This window comes from Lepisosteus platostomus, chromosome 10 (assembly GCF_059453375.1).
Source record: "Lepisosteus platostomus isolate fLepPlt1 chromosome 10, fLepPlt1.hap1, whole genome shotgun sequence".
Lineage (NCBI taxonomy): Eukaryota > Metazoa > Chordata > Actinopteri > Semionotiformes > Lepisosteidae > Lepisosteus > Lepisosteus platostomus.
This window is the reverse complement of record NC_142620.1, coordinates 20,690,066-20,708,984: the sequence shown is the minus strand read 5'-3', so window position 1 is coordinate 20,708,984 and position 18,919 is coordinate 20,690,066. Positions and strand designations below refer to the sequence as shown.

Genomic DNA, 18,919 nt, shown 5'->3' with positions numbered 1-18,919 from the left:
AAACATCTTTTTTGCTGCAAAGAGCTCATTACCCTTCCTTGTATACAATGTCTGAAAAGAAAGGAAGTTTTTAACAGAGGTCTTTTTCTTTCCCTTACATTTTCTGGAATTTGCTGAAAATGTTTGAATTGAAAAACAATGACTCATACAGCAACGTTGCCTCAGCCCTTGTGTCCCGCCTGTTCCCTGCCACATCAGAGACTTTTCATGCAGAGCGCCAGCACTGGCCACTTTGGTTTCATATTTGAACCCTGTTTGTTACAGAAAAATAAATATTCATTTTCACTAATCTAGATGGAACAGTCTTCTGGGGGAAGAATATTTTAGTGCCTATGGCATTAAGTTTGACAGAAGCTTTGTTTCTTTCTGACTGGGCAACACATTAGGTGCAGAAGGGAGTAATGATTTAATCAGTTCAGCTGAGGGTGAAATTTAGGTGAGCAAGACTCAGCATACCTGAATGGGGATTGAGCTTGGGTAGCTGGTTTAATGGCCGTATTCTCTGCTGCCAGTAGCTCTAATCTCATGTCTTTTGGAAGGATGGATCCTGTATGACAAAATTGAAATTTCTTGTTTTGATAGACAAACACCACGTACTTGGCCATCAGCACTGCAACCAGTAGCAACCTGGTTTTCCTCAGATTGTTCCCTTTCAAGTACTGACCTAGCCAGTACTCTTTTAGTTTCTGAGATCTGAAAAGGTGAGGCTTCACAATGTAGTATAGCTGTCTACAAAGATGCGCCACATCCTTTTGTCTGTAATTTTTCTAGTGTTCTTATGGGCCATTTATTATTTTCAGAAAAAGTAGAACCTGTACTGACCACAGAAGATCCATTGAACTTGTAGAAGTTTATTATTACTTTATGTCAGGAATAATGGAGATTTCCATTTAGGACTTGAGGATGATTGAAAAGCTCAAAAGACAGCCTGTTGTGATATTAAATTCAGTTATCTATCATCTATGGAGAATATCCACAGTAAAACAAAGTAGACAAATGGTGGGTATCAATATAAAGTGTAATTAAAAATTCTAGAAATAGTTAAAAAAAGTTAGAATTAAGGCCTTACATTATTAGCAAGGGTTTGATGTTACAAGCTTCACAAAATCGTGTTACTGTAGCTGGATTGTTGGAGGTAGTATATTAAATTGAATTTAAAGAATACATTTTCCCATTGGGTTATAATAATAATAATAATAAAAAACTTTATTTTATATAGCGCCTTTAAAGGTGGATTCTCAAAGCGCTTTACAGGATGACAATAACAATAAATAAGAAGACTACAACAATAAATAAGAAGATTTCACAAGATAGGACACAATTATAATTACAACAATACAACAATAACAATAGAGGAGACCGTGGAAGGTGGTATTAAGCAGAGCAGAGAGGTGAAGAATGGAACCAGTTAAGTAAAGGCTTTTCTGAAGAAGAAGGTTTTAAGTCTGGATTTGAAGGAGTTTAGAGAAGGTGACTCTCTAATATCCTTGGGCAAAGAGTTCCAGAGCTTGGGGGCATAGCAGGAGAAGGCCCTGTCGCCCATACAATGTAGACGGGCTTGGGGGACAGTAAGGAGGGCAGAATTTGAAGAGCGGAGGTTGCGAGGTGGGGGGTAGGGCGATAAAAGTTCAGACAGGTATTGAGGTGCCAAGCCACGTAAAGCCTAATAGGTGAGCATGAGGATTTTAAAGTCTACGCGGAACTTGACCGGAAGCCAGTACAAGGACTCCAGGATAGGATTAATGTGAACACTTGCACTAGACCTGGTCAGAATTCTGGCTGCTGAATTTTGGACATACTGCAGCTTGTTCAGAGTATTTAGATACCCCAGGGAGTAGAGCATTGCAGTAGTCAATTCGAGAGGGTTAAAGAGTATCAGATAAACACTAAGCACATTTTGTGAATTACTAAAGTTTTCTTTTAGAAAATGCATGAGACCATCATTGAATTTAATAAGATAGAAACTGGGGAACCTCACTGGTAACAGATTAGCAGTAGACAAAATGGTAGATTGTGCTGGTCCAACAAAATGAGATCCCCTACAGTGTCACCTTAGCACCATGGAATCTAGGGAATCTATAATATCTGACATGCCCCCCTGCTAGTGAGAGGAGGGAGTTTCCAGATGCCCCCGTGGCAGCCGGTGACTGTCAAAGACTCTAAAGAGAACGAGACTCACTAATTTGATTTTGTGGAAGACACCAAGTGGTAGTGAAAGACTTGTAGAAATGGTGAAAAAAATAGTAAATGAGACACCTATCCCAGTGTTGCTACAGATTCATGAGCCACTGTAAAAGATTGGGCCACAGATTGGGTCTTCTCCATCAATCCCAGTCTTTGAATGCATGTCCTCAAAACCTACAATCACAGAAGAACGAGCTGTCGTTCCAAAGGTCCTTATACCGGTGAGAATGCATGTGGACCTACCACTGGCCTTCACACCTGTAAGGAGAGATGAGGTGTTCTGGAAAGCAGTAATGTCTTACTGTCTTGCCCTTCAGGGTTGTCTTTGCAAGACTTTAAGTTAATATTCTTTACTCAGACTTTGCCAAATGTCTATTTTACACTGCCTATTGTTTTTGTACTGTTGTGTAATGTAACCTTTTACTTGACCTCTCTATGAATAACACAACACCTTAATATTGGATCTTTTATTGCAATAGGCTCCAAGCACACCCCTAAGCAAATGGAGCCCTCTGACACTAAGTAACAGTAGCATTGTCCCGGGTATTTTAGAGGGCAGCTGTATGTGGAGTCTGGTGTTACTGTACATATGAAATCAGTGACTTAATACAGCAATGCATTTCAAACCTTTTGGATATAATCACCATAACATATACAATATATAGTTATTGTAGTCAAAAGCAAGATGACCTGAAAGCCTTTATTCATTCTAGATTTTTCTCCATGTAAAAGGGAGCCCCAAACATGAGTACCCATTTTTCACAGCTGGATTTGTGGGCATTTGGCCCAGCGTGCAGATCTGGAATATTTGCAGATTCACACACATTCCAGTGCAATCTGACTTTGTGAGACTAAGCCAGTGGAAAGGACGACAAAAAGGCCTTATTGTGCAGTAATGGAAGCTGGCGGTATTGTAGCTGAAGGGCTCTGAGCACGTCTTAAGACTGCTTATCGTTTGGGGGAAGGGGCAGCAAGAGCATAAGAGCTGACTCTTTTGCCAAAAGCACAGCTGCCTCAGTTAGATGGCCATTTTTTTTTCTTTTCTTCACACTGAAATTGTACTCGGAGAACGTCATTTCTGAGCCTTGCACAAATCTGGTTTTCATTATCAGATGAAGTAAGAGCTTTTCTCTTGGTACAGTTCTTTTCTGGAAAAGACTTTGTTATGCGCTGATTTCTGGCTTTGAGTGTAGGCCTCCATTTGTTACAAAGGGCTCATTCTGCTAACTTGTTCTTTTTGACCATCTTTCTCTGTATCACACTGCTGCAATTTTCATTGTTTATAGTTTAACATACAGCATTAACTCTGTACAGGTACAGTTGGTCATTTCCAACTACTACTACTACTCTGCTGTAGTTACGAGGGCTGAGATGTCATTTTAGAGTGGTCCCTTTATATATTTCGATGATGAAAGCATTTGTGAACAATTATAACATGACTGACTCACAGCTGTTTTAGAGATCTACTGGTTCACAGCACTGATGAAGAAGATATTGGAAGTCTTCCAGGTGCAAAAACTGAAAAAATTGAGATATGTGTCACTTTGAAATAATATTTTACAAATTGAGAAATGGTACTGTTCTTTTGATATCAGTTGCTCATCTAACAGCGTCATCTTGAAAGACCATGCTGTACTTTACCCTTATGTCTTGTAAATTAGTTTTTAAATTGTTTATAGTTATGTGGAACAGAGTAGCAGCTGCCCATAGATTTCATTAAAGTGTTGGCTTTTTTACTGGCTTGGGTGTAGACCAAGATTTTGCATTAGCATTGAAGCTAGTTTTTTTTTACTGTTTTTGAGCTTTCTAGCCTTTGCTACAGTGTCCTGATGCAGGACACTTGCTGAAAGTATACAGCTGATTCTTGAGTATAGTTTGAGCAGGAGAATAAGAGAAGAGAAACAGCAGATGGATTTGAGATCCTCCCCCTTCCACAGAAACCTGACCTACAAATTTTAGAAAAGTAAGACAAACAAGAGAGCTGAATGACTGCCAAAGTATTTCCTCTCTTTCTTCCCTTCTGTTTTTTTTCTCTACAGCCAATAAATCCATTTTTTTAAAGTATCCTCGTGGCAATCGACTTGAACAGCTACAGCTGACTTGCAGGCATGAGTAGTTGTATGTTGTACTGAGGCTTGTGACTGATGTGTCTTTCCCTCATTGTGAGAGACAGTAGTAATAATAATAATAATAATTAATAATAATAATAATAATAATAAGAAGAAGAAGAAGAAGAAGAAGAAGAAGAAGAAACTTTATTTTATATAGCGCTTTTAAAGGTGGCTTCTCAAAGCGCTTTACAGGATGACAACAACAATAAATAAGAAGAATACACAAGATAAAACACAATTACAATATATAGATGAGACCGTGGATGGTGGTACTAAGAAAAGCAGAGGGGTGAAGAATGGAACCAGTTAAGTAAAGGCTTTTCTGAAGAAGATGGTTTTGAGTCTGGATTTGAAGGAATTTAGAGAAGGTGACTCTCTGATATCCTTGGGGAGAGAGTTCCAGAGCTTGGGGGCATAACAGGAGAAGGCCCTGTCACCCATACAATGTAGACGGGCTTGGGGGACAGTAAGGAGAGCAGAATTAGAAGAGCAAAGGTTGCAAGATGGGGAGTAGGGAGATAATAGTTCAGACAGGTACTGAGGTGCCAAGCCATGCAAAGCCTTATAGGTGAGCATGAGGATTTTAAAGTCTACATGGAATTTGACCAGAAGCCAGTGCAAGGACTCCAGGATAGGAGTCATGTGAACACTTGCACTTGACCTGGTAGGGATTCTGGCTGCTGAATTTTTGACATACTGCAGTTTGTTCAGAGTAGAGTTACTGTAGATACCCCAGCGAGTAGAGCATTACAGTAGTCAATTCGAGAGAACAAAATGTGTTGATCAGCTTTTCTGCCACAGTTAATGATAGCATAGGGCGTATTCTAGCGATATTTCTAAGGTGAAAAAAATATGTTTTGACAGTATGCTGCACATGTGGGTCAAATATTAAGCCAGAATCTAATATAACCCCAAGGTTTTTCAATTTTGATTGAAGCTCAAGTACAGAACAGTAGGACTGGACAGAGTGTGTGGAACAAAAAAAAAACCAAAAGAGCTGATTTTTATACACAGTTACACTTTCTACCTTAATTAATGGTAATCTCTTAAGTTTGAATTTGAGTTTTGCCAGTTGTATATTCATGCAGGTAAAATTGCTTACCTTTTCTCTATTACTTTAATTCTTATACCATGTTTTTAGTTTCTGATGCTCCACAAACTCTGTCTAGTCCTACTTTCTCTCACAATGAGGGAAGGACTGGCTCCATACTAACCAGGCATGCCAATTTTGAATTAGACTCGAAAGTGCTTCTAAAGAGTTTATACAGTATAAGGTTTTATGTGTTAATTTGATGCAGTTTGTTTTCAAGGCAGAAAAGAATTGATTTGTTACTTTCTGAGAAACCAGTGGTGTTTCATCCAACAGCACTTTGGAAACTATGCATGGCTGTCATGGAGTTGTGCAAGGCTCTTGAACACCTGGGAAGCCTAAGCCTGTGATCGGGGGATTTTCTTCACAAGCTCAGATTTGTCTGTAGCTCAAGCCGGGGCTTCTGGGAAGGGTTTTCTGCACTTTCGCAACCTCAGAGGGTGATTGTCTCGAAAAGCCTCGAAGACTAAAAAAAGAAATAATAAAATAGGCTTTATAAAGTAAGAAAGTTACAAACATTTTCCCCAAAGTGTTTTATGTCCATTACTCACTTCTAAAACTAAAAGAGTGTCTACATTGTGAGAATAAATTTAGGCTTGAATGATGATCTACTATCAGTTCTCATGATATGAACTCAATAGGGCAGATGTGTTGTGATATTTTAAAAGAGAATTCAATTTCTCATGGCTTAACACTATTGCTTCTATCTCCATGCATAAGTTGACCTTAGTGTAGAAACATATACATACCTTTTTTTTGTTGTGGTGGAGTTGGGGGTTGGGTGGACAATTTTCATATGTCCTTGAAGGCAAGGCCAGCTGCAAACAGGAAGAATGAGTTTCAAGAGCAGCACAAGGATGTTATTTTTATGAATAGAGGAGGTAGAGCACAATATTAAATCTTAACAATAAAATGTCAATAGGAGTATTTTACAAATATAAGGAAAGATAGGGTGAAAGAGTGGTTGTTTTTGAGAGTTACAGGTGAGTATTACTGTAGTTTGTGTGCAGGAAACGTGTATAGTTTAAGCTAGACTAAATGTTTTAATGAATGGAAGAGCAAAGTTTATGTTGGTTATGGTACAAATTTGAACGCATGAGTTCCCAGAGTTCCCGTTTTTTTCCACGTAGTTTAAAGCCTGATAAATGTGCTGTTACAGAAATAAGCCTTGGGCAACTACTAGAACTTCAAGCCATTATAGGAAGTAGGAATTTCATATGTGCTAACGATCATGGGGTGGAGAGTTATTTTTTTAAACTCTGCATAATCCTTTAGAGCAACACAGAAATATAGGTCAGGAACAGCTCATGTACCTATTCCAGGTCAGAGAGCTGGTCACAGTATCGAGTATTGTATATTAGAAGTGTCCTGATATTTCACAAATTGCCATCAGCTCTGCTGAATGTTCACGATATGAAAGCGGAGGAGCAGTCATACAGTACATGTTGACCTTGTCACATTTCACTATAAAATATACACAGTGTGGACAACACATCTGTACACATTATACCGTATAAATCACTCTGCGAAGTACTCAAGTTGTTTCCCAGCTTGGTGCTTGACCTCTCATTGTTGACCCTATTTACAGAGTGACTTGCTGGGTTTCAGGCTGTTTGGATTTCCCCTTCCTTTAGTCATATGATCAGCAGGAGCTTTAAATTCAATCTGTGTTTTTTTGTTTTATTTTGGGTTTTCAGAAAAAAAAACAGCCTTCATTGTTTGTGGCTGTTTCCTCTGTGCATTGATATGAACAGCTCTATTCCGATTGGACCCCTGTCCCTTGTGTCCTGCTCCAGAGCACACTTCCTGTTGTTTTTACTGTTTAGTCTTCTGGGAGATGCAGGAGAAGGGCTGGATTCTCCATTAACTCCTGGCTCTGATTTTCTTCTTTTCCTTTTTTTGGTCATTTTATATCTGTGCTAAAGATCTTTGTTGTATTTTGTGGTTTGTGAGCGGTATTTTTTTTTTATACCTGCGCTGGATAAATGTGACCTTGGTAGTGTCACATTTAAATTCTAAGTTACTACTTATTATGTTACATTGCTACTGCGATGAAATATTAATACCAAAATGCTTAACTGGTCAGTGTATGGGACACTTTTAGAAATAATAGTATTGCTGATTAGGAAGTATTGCACATTATCTTCTTAAATGTAAATACTGTAAATGTAAGTTATGTGTGTTTTTCAAAGTGCTGATTGTATATGTTAAGCAAATTCTTGGTGCATTTCTAAACAAAAATAAGTTGACTACTTTTGACATTCATATCCAAGATTTGGTGGTTTTTATTGATCTTTAAGAAGATGAACTGTGCACACCACTCGCTCTCAACACAATTGAGATCCTAATATGTTGTCCTATTAGGGCAGAAGACACGATCTAATGTATTCAGGTATTCAGTAAATTAATCTTAGAGGATTGGGGTGCACATATTTTGTGTTGAAGGGAACCTGGAAAGGGACTCGTGATGGGTAGTGTGAGGCACATGCTGGTATGTGACTCTTTTATCTTGTCACCTGTTGGGTGATTTAGTAGCTGTCACAATTAAATCATTGACTTGCATTAGACGCTTTGGTGCACCTGTGGTCCTTATATACATACATTCCAAGATGGTTTAAAAGATGGGTCAGTTCAAGGATGGCTTTTTTAATGAGGTTAATTCCCACTGTGTCTCTAGCTTTCCCATTGAAAAGGAAAGGGCATAATAGTGTGGATTGTTATCTGACTTTGAATTCAGTCTTATGTCTTTTATTACTTTAGTGGAAACAATTTCAGGTGTGGAAGAAGAGGTGACAGTTTAGGTGTGCAGGAAGGTTTTGGTAGTTAGTCTTGTGTCTTCAGTTGCTCACTATGTGCCCCTGGTGGGCACTCTGAGGACAGGGGTACCGACAATCTCTTGTCTGTGCCTGTTAACTATATGCCTTTCATGGACAAAGGATAATATAAGCAATTCATGAAGGCTCGCACAATAAAGTCCTGTAGGCCCAGAAAAAAAAGATACACTCTATCTCGGAGCCTTTTGGGGCTTTTCTAGTGGCAGTGTTCCATCCCTTGAGTTTGGGGTCTAAATACAAAAAAGAGTGATTTGTGTAATTCACCACTGAGCTCCAAAGCCCAAGAGCGCTGTGGGAGAAGTCTTCCTTTGTGCGCTTTTGACAGGAAAGACTGGGCGCAGAAGAACCCCCTGTCTGTGAAGCCACTGAAAGAAATCCAGCAAAGAGAGTGAAGGTTTTATTGACTCACAGTGACAGTGCTTCTTTGCAAAGAAAAAAAAAAACTTTCTCGGGCAGAAAAAAAAGGATTGAATTAGTTCATGATGTTGCATCTGTTGTGTAATCTCCACTGTTTGTGCACGTGTGTGAGCAGTCAGTGTGCCAACTGCAGCACGAGGGTGAATGGAGTTTTCAGCATTGCCACTGAGAGTTAATAAGTGCTGAAATGGCTTGTGCTTATTCTGATAGGGAGGACAAAGGACTCCTGTGCTGTGTATGCCAGGCTCTTTTTAACAACTATGTATGCTTAAACAAACACGTATAATGGTGCGTAGGCATTGCATTAGTTGTGACAAGTGCAGAATGAGACCCTTTAATGTAATGGTGAAAAGTTTTCATGATCAGGGCATTTAGATTTAATTTCAATCTCCTATCCCTTTTAAACAGTACCTTTTTTCTTGGTTATTTTGCAGTGATATTTAATTTGATTTTAGGTAGGAACATTTGTCTTTTAGCAAGGCAAGAATAGAACAGGTACTTGAGAATTTTAAATAGTTAAAGTCTAAGGTTTGTCACAGCACCCTTCATATCCCTGTCCTTGGATTTCTTCTCTATCAAGTAAAGGTGGAATAACACTGGGAAGGAGAGGAGGATAATTTTGCTGGGGAACCTTTCTGCAGAGGATCATGAATGTATTTGGTCTTTGAACTGACACAGAGGTGCAGCCAGTGGTATTGCATGCCTTGCCACCACTCACTCTTATCGACGTCTGTGGAATGGTACCATGCACACGCTCCCTGGAAACACTGTATATGTTACTGTGTGAGGTGTGTACTTTACACACATTGCTTTGTCATGACTGTGACATGCCCAACTGTTATTTTGGTGTTAGTCTCCACCCTGGCTTAATCTCTGCACTAACAGCGCAGCTTTCACTTCCCGGTGTTAATATTGACTTTATCATAATTACGATTACATACTGTCAGTAGGGAATGGAGGAGAGTATAAGAGGCTAGCTTGCATACTGTAGGAGATTTAATGGATTTAATGGGCCTAGGAGATGTGCTTCCTCTTCAGCTGAGCTTTGCTCTGTAATTTTACAAAGATATAATGTATTATTTTCCATGGATTCATCGAAAGCTTGTTTGGGAATATTTTACATACAGTGGGAGAAAAGACAACATTCAATACCCCAGTGCATTTTAGCAGTTTGTTGACAGTAGCCTACGTAAAGGTTATTAAAGTTATACTTTGGTTCAAACATACCAAGACAGTAGCCTCCAGTAAAACACTAACTGAAGCCAGAAGTGCAGCAGTGAATGCTGGGAAGAAAGGCCTAGCTTATCCTATTCATACCTTGGTTGGACATTGGGTGGGGGACATGAATTTGGGGTTCACTTGGCTCATAAGCCTTCTTTACCAACTCAATTCAACCTTCAAAAAGGATTCACAAGCAGTTTTCAATTAGATGATAATGACGAGACTTATTAATACAAGAGTAGCACAAATACAGTTATTTAAAGATCCCAGAGGTGGTTTCCAGAATTTATTTTGACAAGATGTTCCATGCATTCAAAACTCTTTAAGAACACAAGTATCTCAGATGACTATTAAAGTGTTGGTTTAAGTACACCAGTGACTATGTTGCTATGGGTCCATCTTAGGATATTTTTAGTTTTATTTCATTTTGCACCTTCCCTGTCCAATAAAACTAAATATAAATGTTTTTTTTAGTTAATACATATACTGATACATTGGACCTGAAACACAAGCAATTAAATAATCCATCCATCAATTTTCTAACCTCTTCCTCCAATACAGGGTTGCGGTGAAGCCACAGTCTATCCCAGCAAACAACGGGATGGGTTTATCCATCGCAGGGCACAAACAGATCTAATCACAGACACTCACACAAGGGCCAATTTTCCCAGAAACCAGTTATTCTACCCCTATGTTTTTGACTGCAGGAGGAAACCTGCATGAACATGGGGGGAGTCACCCCAGTGCTTGCCACTGACTCATCACCCCAGCGCTGAGAGGCAGCAATGCTAACCACTCAGTGCCCCACAATAAAATAACTCAAAGTACTAGCTAAATCTGTCACGGGCAGTTATAGATTGTATAAAATGATGATCACATCTATATTAAGTAAGAAAAAAACTCTTCATTCATGGATTGGTAATAGTGTTGGAGTATTTTTTTCTAAACATTTAGGGATCAGTGTTATCAAGTTCAAGTTCAAGTTTATTGTCATTACACTCATATACATGGTACAGTTTATGGTATAACGAAATGCTATTTAGCTAGCTCTCGGACATAAGTAGTACAAAGAGAAAAAAAACAACAACAACAATACAATTGTGTAGCAAAAGAAAGAGAGACAACAGGTAGTGTGCAAAAAACAACAACAGGCAATGTGCAAAAAAACAACAACAACAGGCAATGTGCAAAAAAACAACAACAACAGGCAATGTGCAAAACAACAAAAAGGTAACAGGTTATGTGCAAAAATATGCATCAACAGAATAAAATAAAGGGATAGAAATTATGGGGAGTGAGCTTTTGACATGTATGGTAGAGGTAGATTTTCAATGTGTGTTTGGGTTTTTGGTAAGAAAGAAAGGAAGAAGGCACTGTGAGGTTCAGATCATAGGTGAGAGGTGAGGTGAGAGTGAGAGAGGCTGGGAATTTAACAGTTTGATAGTGCGGGGGTAAAAACTGTCTCTGAGTCTGGTAGTCCGGGCCTGAATGCTCCGGTACCGTTTTCCAGATGGTAGAAGATCATAAAGTCTGTAGCTGGGGTGTGTGGGGTCTTTGATTATGCTTAGAGCTTTCCTCAAGCACCGTCTGTCATACATTTTCATGATTGTAGATGAAATTAAAAGTGTGTTATTTATTTTTAATCATTCTAGCTTCTAAATATTCACAGGAGCTTTTAAAAGATGCATGTTCAAAGTTTGAATATTTTATGTTGGTCTTCTGAATTTAAAAGGATCAGAGAAATGTACTGTAGGTGTCTAGAACATTAAACTGTCTGGTTTGGAATGCAGAGTGTTTTCATGTGGTTCATGGGCTAGTTTTGTATGGTCTACAATTTAGTTCTTATGTTACGGGAAACAGACTGCTTTATAAAACTGAACAATAGCTTTCTGGAAGGAAGAGTGTTGTTTTAACACAAAAGCACTGACATGAAAGGAGAGGATGGTTTGAAAAAAATAGAATTTTGAAAAGCTCCCTTTCTTGCAATAATGTTTCTATTACAATTTGTGTTAATTCATTGCAGCAATAAAGGTTAGTGCTTTTGTCCTAATGTTCTTGCAAAGAAATGGGCTTTAGGGAGTCAAATGTTTTCCATTGCAGCACATGCCTTCTATGGGCTAGTTCCCATCCTGAAATGGTACTGTGGCACATGACACGCTGCTGTCTTGTACTGCATACACTTCTAAATTTATTTTTAAGGTAACTAAAACTTAAAAATTAGTATTTCATTTTGTAACTATATTGAATTCAAATTTCACTTCCAAAATGAAATTTCTTCCAAATCTTTGGTATTCCAAGGTAAAAATGCTCAGCTCTGTTGGTCTGTCTGTGCAGTTTGACATACTGTGACCTGTTAGTGCTGTTTGCTTTACTGCTGCTATCGTAAGTATTAGCACTATTCTAATGATGATGATATACAGTATATACAATATAGTACACAAGTTTAGATTTATGTGTTTAACAGATGTCCTTATTTAGGGTGAGTTACAATTAGGACATTTACACCATGTTAGTACAAGGAGTAACCATGCATTTAAGATAAAAATAAACTGAATACAATTACTATATTTAATTATTTCTTAGCACTACCTGCTGCTTTTCAGTCAGTATTTGACAGTTTGCTCTTAACAGGACTGCAGTTGAACATTTGTAACAATTTATATCAGATAGACCTTTTTATATTTTCTTGTAAGTTCAATCATTGTTTGTCTTTGTTGCTTTCCCACAGTTAAACATGGTAGTCAATACAAATACTGACAGTCTTTCTATTAGGCTGCCTACTTATCATCAGTTTAAATTATTTGGCAGTCATCTTTATCATTCTCTGAAAACAATCTTTGATTATTTGTGTTTAATTTGACATGTGCTATATCTGTCCAGACTTGAAATGGAAATTAAATTTCCCACAGATGTCCTTAACACTTCGTACCAGAGGCTTTTTGTTATGCCTCCATGTCCCTTCAGGTTTTTAAGGGAAGCCATTTTTTACCTTACATTTCCATTGCTTCAGTCAATATCAACTCTTCAGAAATGAGTGCTGTCCTGGGTCAACAGCATCATCTCACCAGGAAGTGCTGCTGCCTGCCCACGCTGGCTGCAGGCCTCACACCGTGTCTGGCCTGCTCTGCTGTAATAGCTGTCGAAATAATCTGGGCAAAATACCAACTTGCATGAACTGAAGATGGATCAACTCACTCAGCTCCAGTCTGTTGGCAGACCTGCGGTGTTTTGTTAAAGCCTCTTTAATAACTTTTTTAAACCTTCAAAGACAGGAAAATAAGAGCATACAGCCCATGTGAACATTTCTCTTCAAGCCCCTGTCCAACGCCAAAGGATCTGACCACAGAGTTGGCCTTCTGAATGTTGCCAGGAAGATCTTTGCTCTCCCCCAAGACGAAAAGTCTCCTGCTTTCTGTCCTGAACACTCCTTCATGTTTCCAGTCACCCGCCATTGTTTTTGAAGAATGTTTCCTCAGAATGGGTATATCAGTATTATAAGACTTTTAACACTTAATACCAATTTTCCACATAACCATCTTTCACATGCTTAAACACTTCAGCTCCTTTAGTCAGTTTGAGTCTTGTATTCATTTCAGACCAGGAATTACCTTGTTTTTTTGGCATTTTCTTTTCTCAAGCAATAATATCTATCTTGTAATGTGTGGAGCCAATATTCTCAATATTTAAGTAGGTAGCTGTGTCAGCATGTGTAGGCTGCAAAGGAACAAGTAAGGATTTATTCCATGTTAAAAGGTGACACTGAAGAAGGCTCCACAGCGGAAATGTCGTGTCTATTTTCTTTTCCTTTCGGCATGGAATAAACCTTTATCTGTTCCAGTATTCTATGTAGTATATCTAATACATTGGGCCTTTTGATATTATTTTACTTTGATTTAAATTCCACATTTTCTGCTTAGAGATTTGGGATGATGTTATTTTTTTTACTGTTATAACTAAGGTGCTGTCCTGCACCGGGTATTGTGAAAAAACATTTTTTTCTGTTTTGACAGCTTTGTAGGATTTCCTATACTTCCATGCTCATCAAGTCAGAACAGTAGACGCCATGTGGTGTTCCTATACGTTTGCATGTTGTAATCAAATCTGCCAGCGGTAGGATTAGGATGTGTGTAACGTTTTTCTCCTTCTGTCAAATGGGAAGTCACACGATGTGTCACTGTTGCGCAGGTGTTTCGGGACCTTGGTGCACCCGTGCTGGCAGGGGCAGCTGAGGGTTACAACGTGTGCCTGTTTGCCTATGGGCAGACCGGCTCAGGCAAGACCTACACCATGATAGGCACACCGGTAAGGCTGGCATCCCGTCTCATTTTCAGGCAGAAAGCATCTGCAGTTAGACTGGCCTTGTTGTTTGGGGTATTGTCTGGTTCATATTGACGCAGCTATGCTATAATTCTAAACTGTGTAGCTGAGTTAAATATTGGTTGTGGATGGCGTATGTTATGTCATAGATGCCTGGGTTATCATCTGAAGCTGTTGAGTATTATGTTATGTGAATGTGTTAAAAAATAATTTAAAACCTATAACATATTTGTTAAATTGTACTCATCAACAGCTGGAAAAATAATCGTATAATTTAAAAATACATTTAAAATAATCTGTCAAATCTAAATACATAAAAACTGATGTGATCTGACAGAATAATAAGCACTATTTTTAACTCTTCTTTATGGTCCTTCTGTATTTTATAAAACACTAATATTATTGGACACACAAAGTAAGTTAAATTGATGTAATACACTCGTGATTATCTTTGATTTGATACTTTCATTTTTAAATTGTATTTAGTAGTAGAGAGCATGAAATGCGTGAACAAATTATCAAAGAATGCTACTGACATCAGCTCAGGGTAGAAATGGAAAGTAATTATGCTGGTATATATGAAATTGGAATCCGAGTGATATCTACGTTCGCAAAAAAATGCTTAGTTGGCACAGTGATATTTGTCATATGACATTTATATATAATTTCATCTTCTTTTCAGACATCAGTAGGACTGACTCCCAGGATCTGTGAGGTAATATTTTGACAGAATGTCATTCTGCTTAACTGTTAAAAACACGTTTTATTTTATTTTGTTCAATTTTTGCAGTTGAAGCTTGGTGCAGAAATGAGACCGGGGAACAGGGAGTCAAAAGAGTTGTGTTAAGAGTCCTAGACAAGGAAAGTGTCTTCTAATGAGTGATCTCAAATGAATCCAGTACACTGTATCAGGAGGGCAATGAAAATGTTACGGCAATGTCAGTGTCCCATAGAAAACTGTGATGGTTAGAGCCACTGGAAACCCTTTATTCACATCAGCCTGTTGCTTCTGGTTCTCCAGGGCCTCTTTACAAGAGATGACCGTTACCCTGAGGGACAGAACTCCTGCAGAGTCGAAATCAGGTGAGACGGCGTTGCACAGTCCCAAAGCTGGAGGATAATACCCTAACTGCCTAATTGTCTATATGCGTCTAGTGTGTGAAAGTCACAGAGCTCTCTCTTTGATGACCTTATTAATGTTAGCCTTCACACTGGAACAGATAGTTTGTGAAATCACAGCCAGAGTTTAATTTAATTTAAAAGACTAGTGACCATATACAGGATAAAGCATGTACAAATCAAAAGGTGCACCTGTAGTTAGTACAATAAATTGCTGTAGCTTGATTAGAATGGAGAGTTCTGCAGTTATGAAGTTTACAGTATATCCTCAGTTTCCATACCATGATTTGTGTCTTGCTGTTCTTAGCTCATTGTTCCACTTTTTCCGATTAAAGCTCTCAGCCCTAGCCCTAGCTCATTCAGGCCTTCTGCCATAGTAGCTACCCCACTCTGCCTTCAGCTGTCTCAGCCCCACTGGCCCCGCTCTTCAGCTCTGTCAGATACCAACTCTTCTCCACACTCCAGCTTGTTGCTCATCAGTGCCTTCCCTCTCTCCTCAGCTTTCTTGAAATCTACAACGAGCGTGTGCGAGACCTTCTGAGGCGCCCGGAGCAGAAGAAGCCCTTCACGCTCCGTGTCCGGGAGCACCCGGAGAAGGGACCCTATGTGCAGGGTGAGTCCCTCCCACCCATCACAGGGGGGCTGATCAGCTGTTCTGTGGTGGTTACTATAGCGCTGCCCCATCACAGCACCCATTAACCCAGCTGAAAGGTGTTGAAAGCTGCAAGTATGCACCCATCTTTGACTATATCTACTGTAGCATATGGAAAAAAAGATTAAATGACTTAGTAAAAGTATTTATACATGTGATGGTGTCTGGATGTTACTTTATAGTCTTTTAGAGTTTGATTTGAACAGTGGCTCAGCAGTTACAGGGTTAAAGCCTTCCGTATTGCAGCTCCACACTTTGGCTTTGTTTGAATCTTGGGGAACTGGGGACTGAGCTGAGGAAGTGACATCATCCTCTTGGAAGCTGTGCAGCAGCACAGAGCACAACTCCGATGGCCTGGGGTGGGGGTTCCTGGCTCTCTGAAGAGTGCTTTATATTAATAGCCTCTTTACTAGAGGGCCTGACTTCCTTGTGATACACTGGTGTGTAATCGCTTCGGCTAATGATGTACAAATGACCTATATACAGGGACGGCTGTGGTCTTTTTGCTTGGACATTGCACAAGAGGCCTGGCGCAGCCCAGCACAGCTAATGCAAGCGATTTAGATGAACCGAATCAGGCAGAGCATGAAGAAATCTCCAGTTTTCCAGACCTTTAGATTTAAGCAGAGCTCATTCTCTTTCGGCCTTTTGTGCGGATTATCGTAAATGTTCAAAGCCTTTAGCTCCAGTGCCAAACTGTGCTACTTTTTTTTCTCTGAACTCCATACAAATTCTGGATAGTCAGAGGTTGATGAAATGTTCATTTTCCCTTGAGCAAAAATCTGATGAGTTTAATTCTGGTTGACATGGTCAATTATTTTGAACTGTGTTGACTATCTCTTTCAAATCAGCATGTACAATGTGACTAGTTTGGCTAAAACACACCCCGTGGAGCTGGATACAATATGATTATACTAGACATGACATTACCAAAGTCTAATTATGATGAGCCTGCAAGAGGATATGTTTTTGCTTGCAGGACCCAGTGTTTCTTCCCTGCCACTAGAACATGCTATAGCACATATCTTATTCCCCGAGCGCAACGACTCATGACTTTAAAAAGCTGTGCTTCTCAAAGCCTTAATGAAATGGAATGAGAAAGGCTGCTCATGCATCTTCAATTGCACTTGGTTGTGACACGTCAGGCAAATCTGATGGACCTTGAAATGGGTAAACAAGCAGCCTGATACGGCATTCTCTTTTAGAGCTGAATAAGGAGCCAAATGGAATGGTTAATAGCACTCAATCCTCTCTGTCTGAAGTGTTAATTTGGCATCATTGGTAAAAATGTTATGAGACAGAAAAGCGTAAATCCGGCTTTATATTCAGAAGAGATTTGATATGTTGGACAGACAGTAACATGTCTGTATTACTTACACTATACTATTAATTCAACCTGGCAAAACCCACTTGAAATGTGATTGCTGCAGAGTGTGCATTGTGTGTCTTTATAACTTGTCAAGAAAGGGACAGGAAATCTGACCAGGGAGTCTGCTGAGGTCAAAGAAATCCATCTGCAGAAATTTGCAAATTAATTAGAAAAAACTGTGGTGTGCTGGTGTTTTTTGTAGGAAGAACACAGCTGTCTTTTGATTACATGTTAATTGTAATGTAAGCATTTCTCAGCAACAGAAGTGGATTTGATTAGCTGCTCTAGCCACAGCTAAACGGTTGCTAACACGGCAACCCTCTGCATCACTGGAGCCTATCTCAACGTCATTTATTCTCCTATTTTTCTGGAAGAGGGTAGCTACATCGGTGTGCAACTCTCACACGGAGCTCAGTGAGGCTCTTTGTGCCACCTCTCAGCACCAATCTGACATGCTCATTGCCAGTCATAGTATTTATCCAGGACATTGAGGGACACTGATGGAAGATTATTCTTCTCGGAGAGCAGCAGAATGACCCAATCAAATATTAATGTTAATAATATTTTGACTGCACTTCAGCAGGAGTTTTAATTAAATTGTCAGTGTTATAGTCATTTCAGGCAGTAATGTCTAGTACAGATACCAGGGCCTACATTTCTTATTGGTCTTTATCACCTATATAGTGTAAGTTTTACTTTGTCTTTAAGAAATATGGCATGTTTATTTAATGAATAGTATGAAAAGGGGCCTTTTAAGTTCCTGGTTCACAAACAGACATTATTAGTCAATGTTGAATTTAAAAATATCATACTACTGTAATCTTTTAGCTTTGAATTCTATGAAGTTTTAAACCTGCTGGATGAAAGTTGTCATGTAGCACAGCAAATGAAATGTCTTAGGGCTTCTGTTGAAGTGTGTGTCACCTTAAACAGTGAGTGCAGTATTTTTCCATTTTTACACCAAATTCTTCCAAATAGTGCTCGTGATCAACTTAAAACGAACAATGAGCGAGCTGATTTGATTGTAGCTGTGCTTAGACATCAACATTAGTGTGCAATTCTTGTGTTTTCTACTATTTCCTACTGTTCCCCGCAGGCCTGTCTCAGCATGTTGTTTCAGATTACAAACAGGCAGTGGAGCTCTTGGAGGAGGGAATTGCAAACAGGTGAGCGAAACTACTCAATTAATTGGAGCATTATCGCTTCGTTTTATGTTTTTCATTTTGAACAACAAATTGTTCACTAATCCAAAATGGATTTATCACCCTACACCCAGATAAATGGATTCAAGAGATCAAGTTAATGTTTATTCCATGCTGAAAAGAGAAGTTGTGATATGCTGTACTTCTACAGAACTCAATAACACAGATTACCATACCTCTTCAGAAAAACAGAGCAAAGAAAAACCTCTGAATGCATTGAAATAATAATAATAATAATTAATAATAATTGCTTACACTTATATAGCGCTTTTCTGGACACTCCACTCAAAGCGCTTTACAGGTAATGGGGACTCCTGTCCACCACCACCAATGTGCAGCATCCACCTGCATGGATGCTAGAGGTGGTAGAGGCGCTTTGCTGTGTCCTGGTATCTCTGTCTTT

General features: G+C 39.1%; 1 protein-coding gene across 3 annotated transcripts in view; it reads left to right on the top strand.

The window, feature by feature from the left end:
• The window catches only part of stard9 (StAR-related lipid transfer (START) domain containing 9), a 78,217-nt gene that overhangs the window by 19,857 nt on the left and 39,441 nt on the right, over window positions 1–18,919 (top strand). For all 3 annotated transcript variants that reach the window (XR_015941700.1, XM_088648737.1, XM_088648736.1), the window contains exons 4-8: window positions 14,043–14,159; window positions 14,857–14,889; window positions 15,196–15,257; window positions 15,794–15,906; window positions 18,411–18,480. Coding sequence is in view for 2 of the 3 variants with exons in the window: in XM_088648737.1 (XP_088504863.1) it covers window positions 14,043–14,159; window positions 14,857–14,889; window positions 15,196–15,257; window positions 15,794–15,906; window positions 18,411–18,480 (395 nt within the window). In the remaining variant the exon portion in view is untranslated. The remainder of the gene's footprint in view (window positions 1–14,042; window positions 14,160–14,856; window positions 14,890–15,195; window positions 15,258–15,793; window positions 15,907–18,410; window positions 18,481–18,919) is intronic.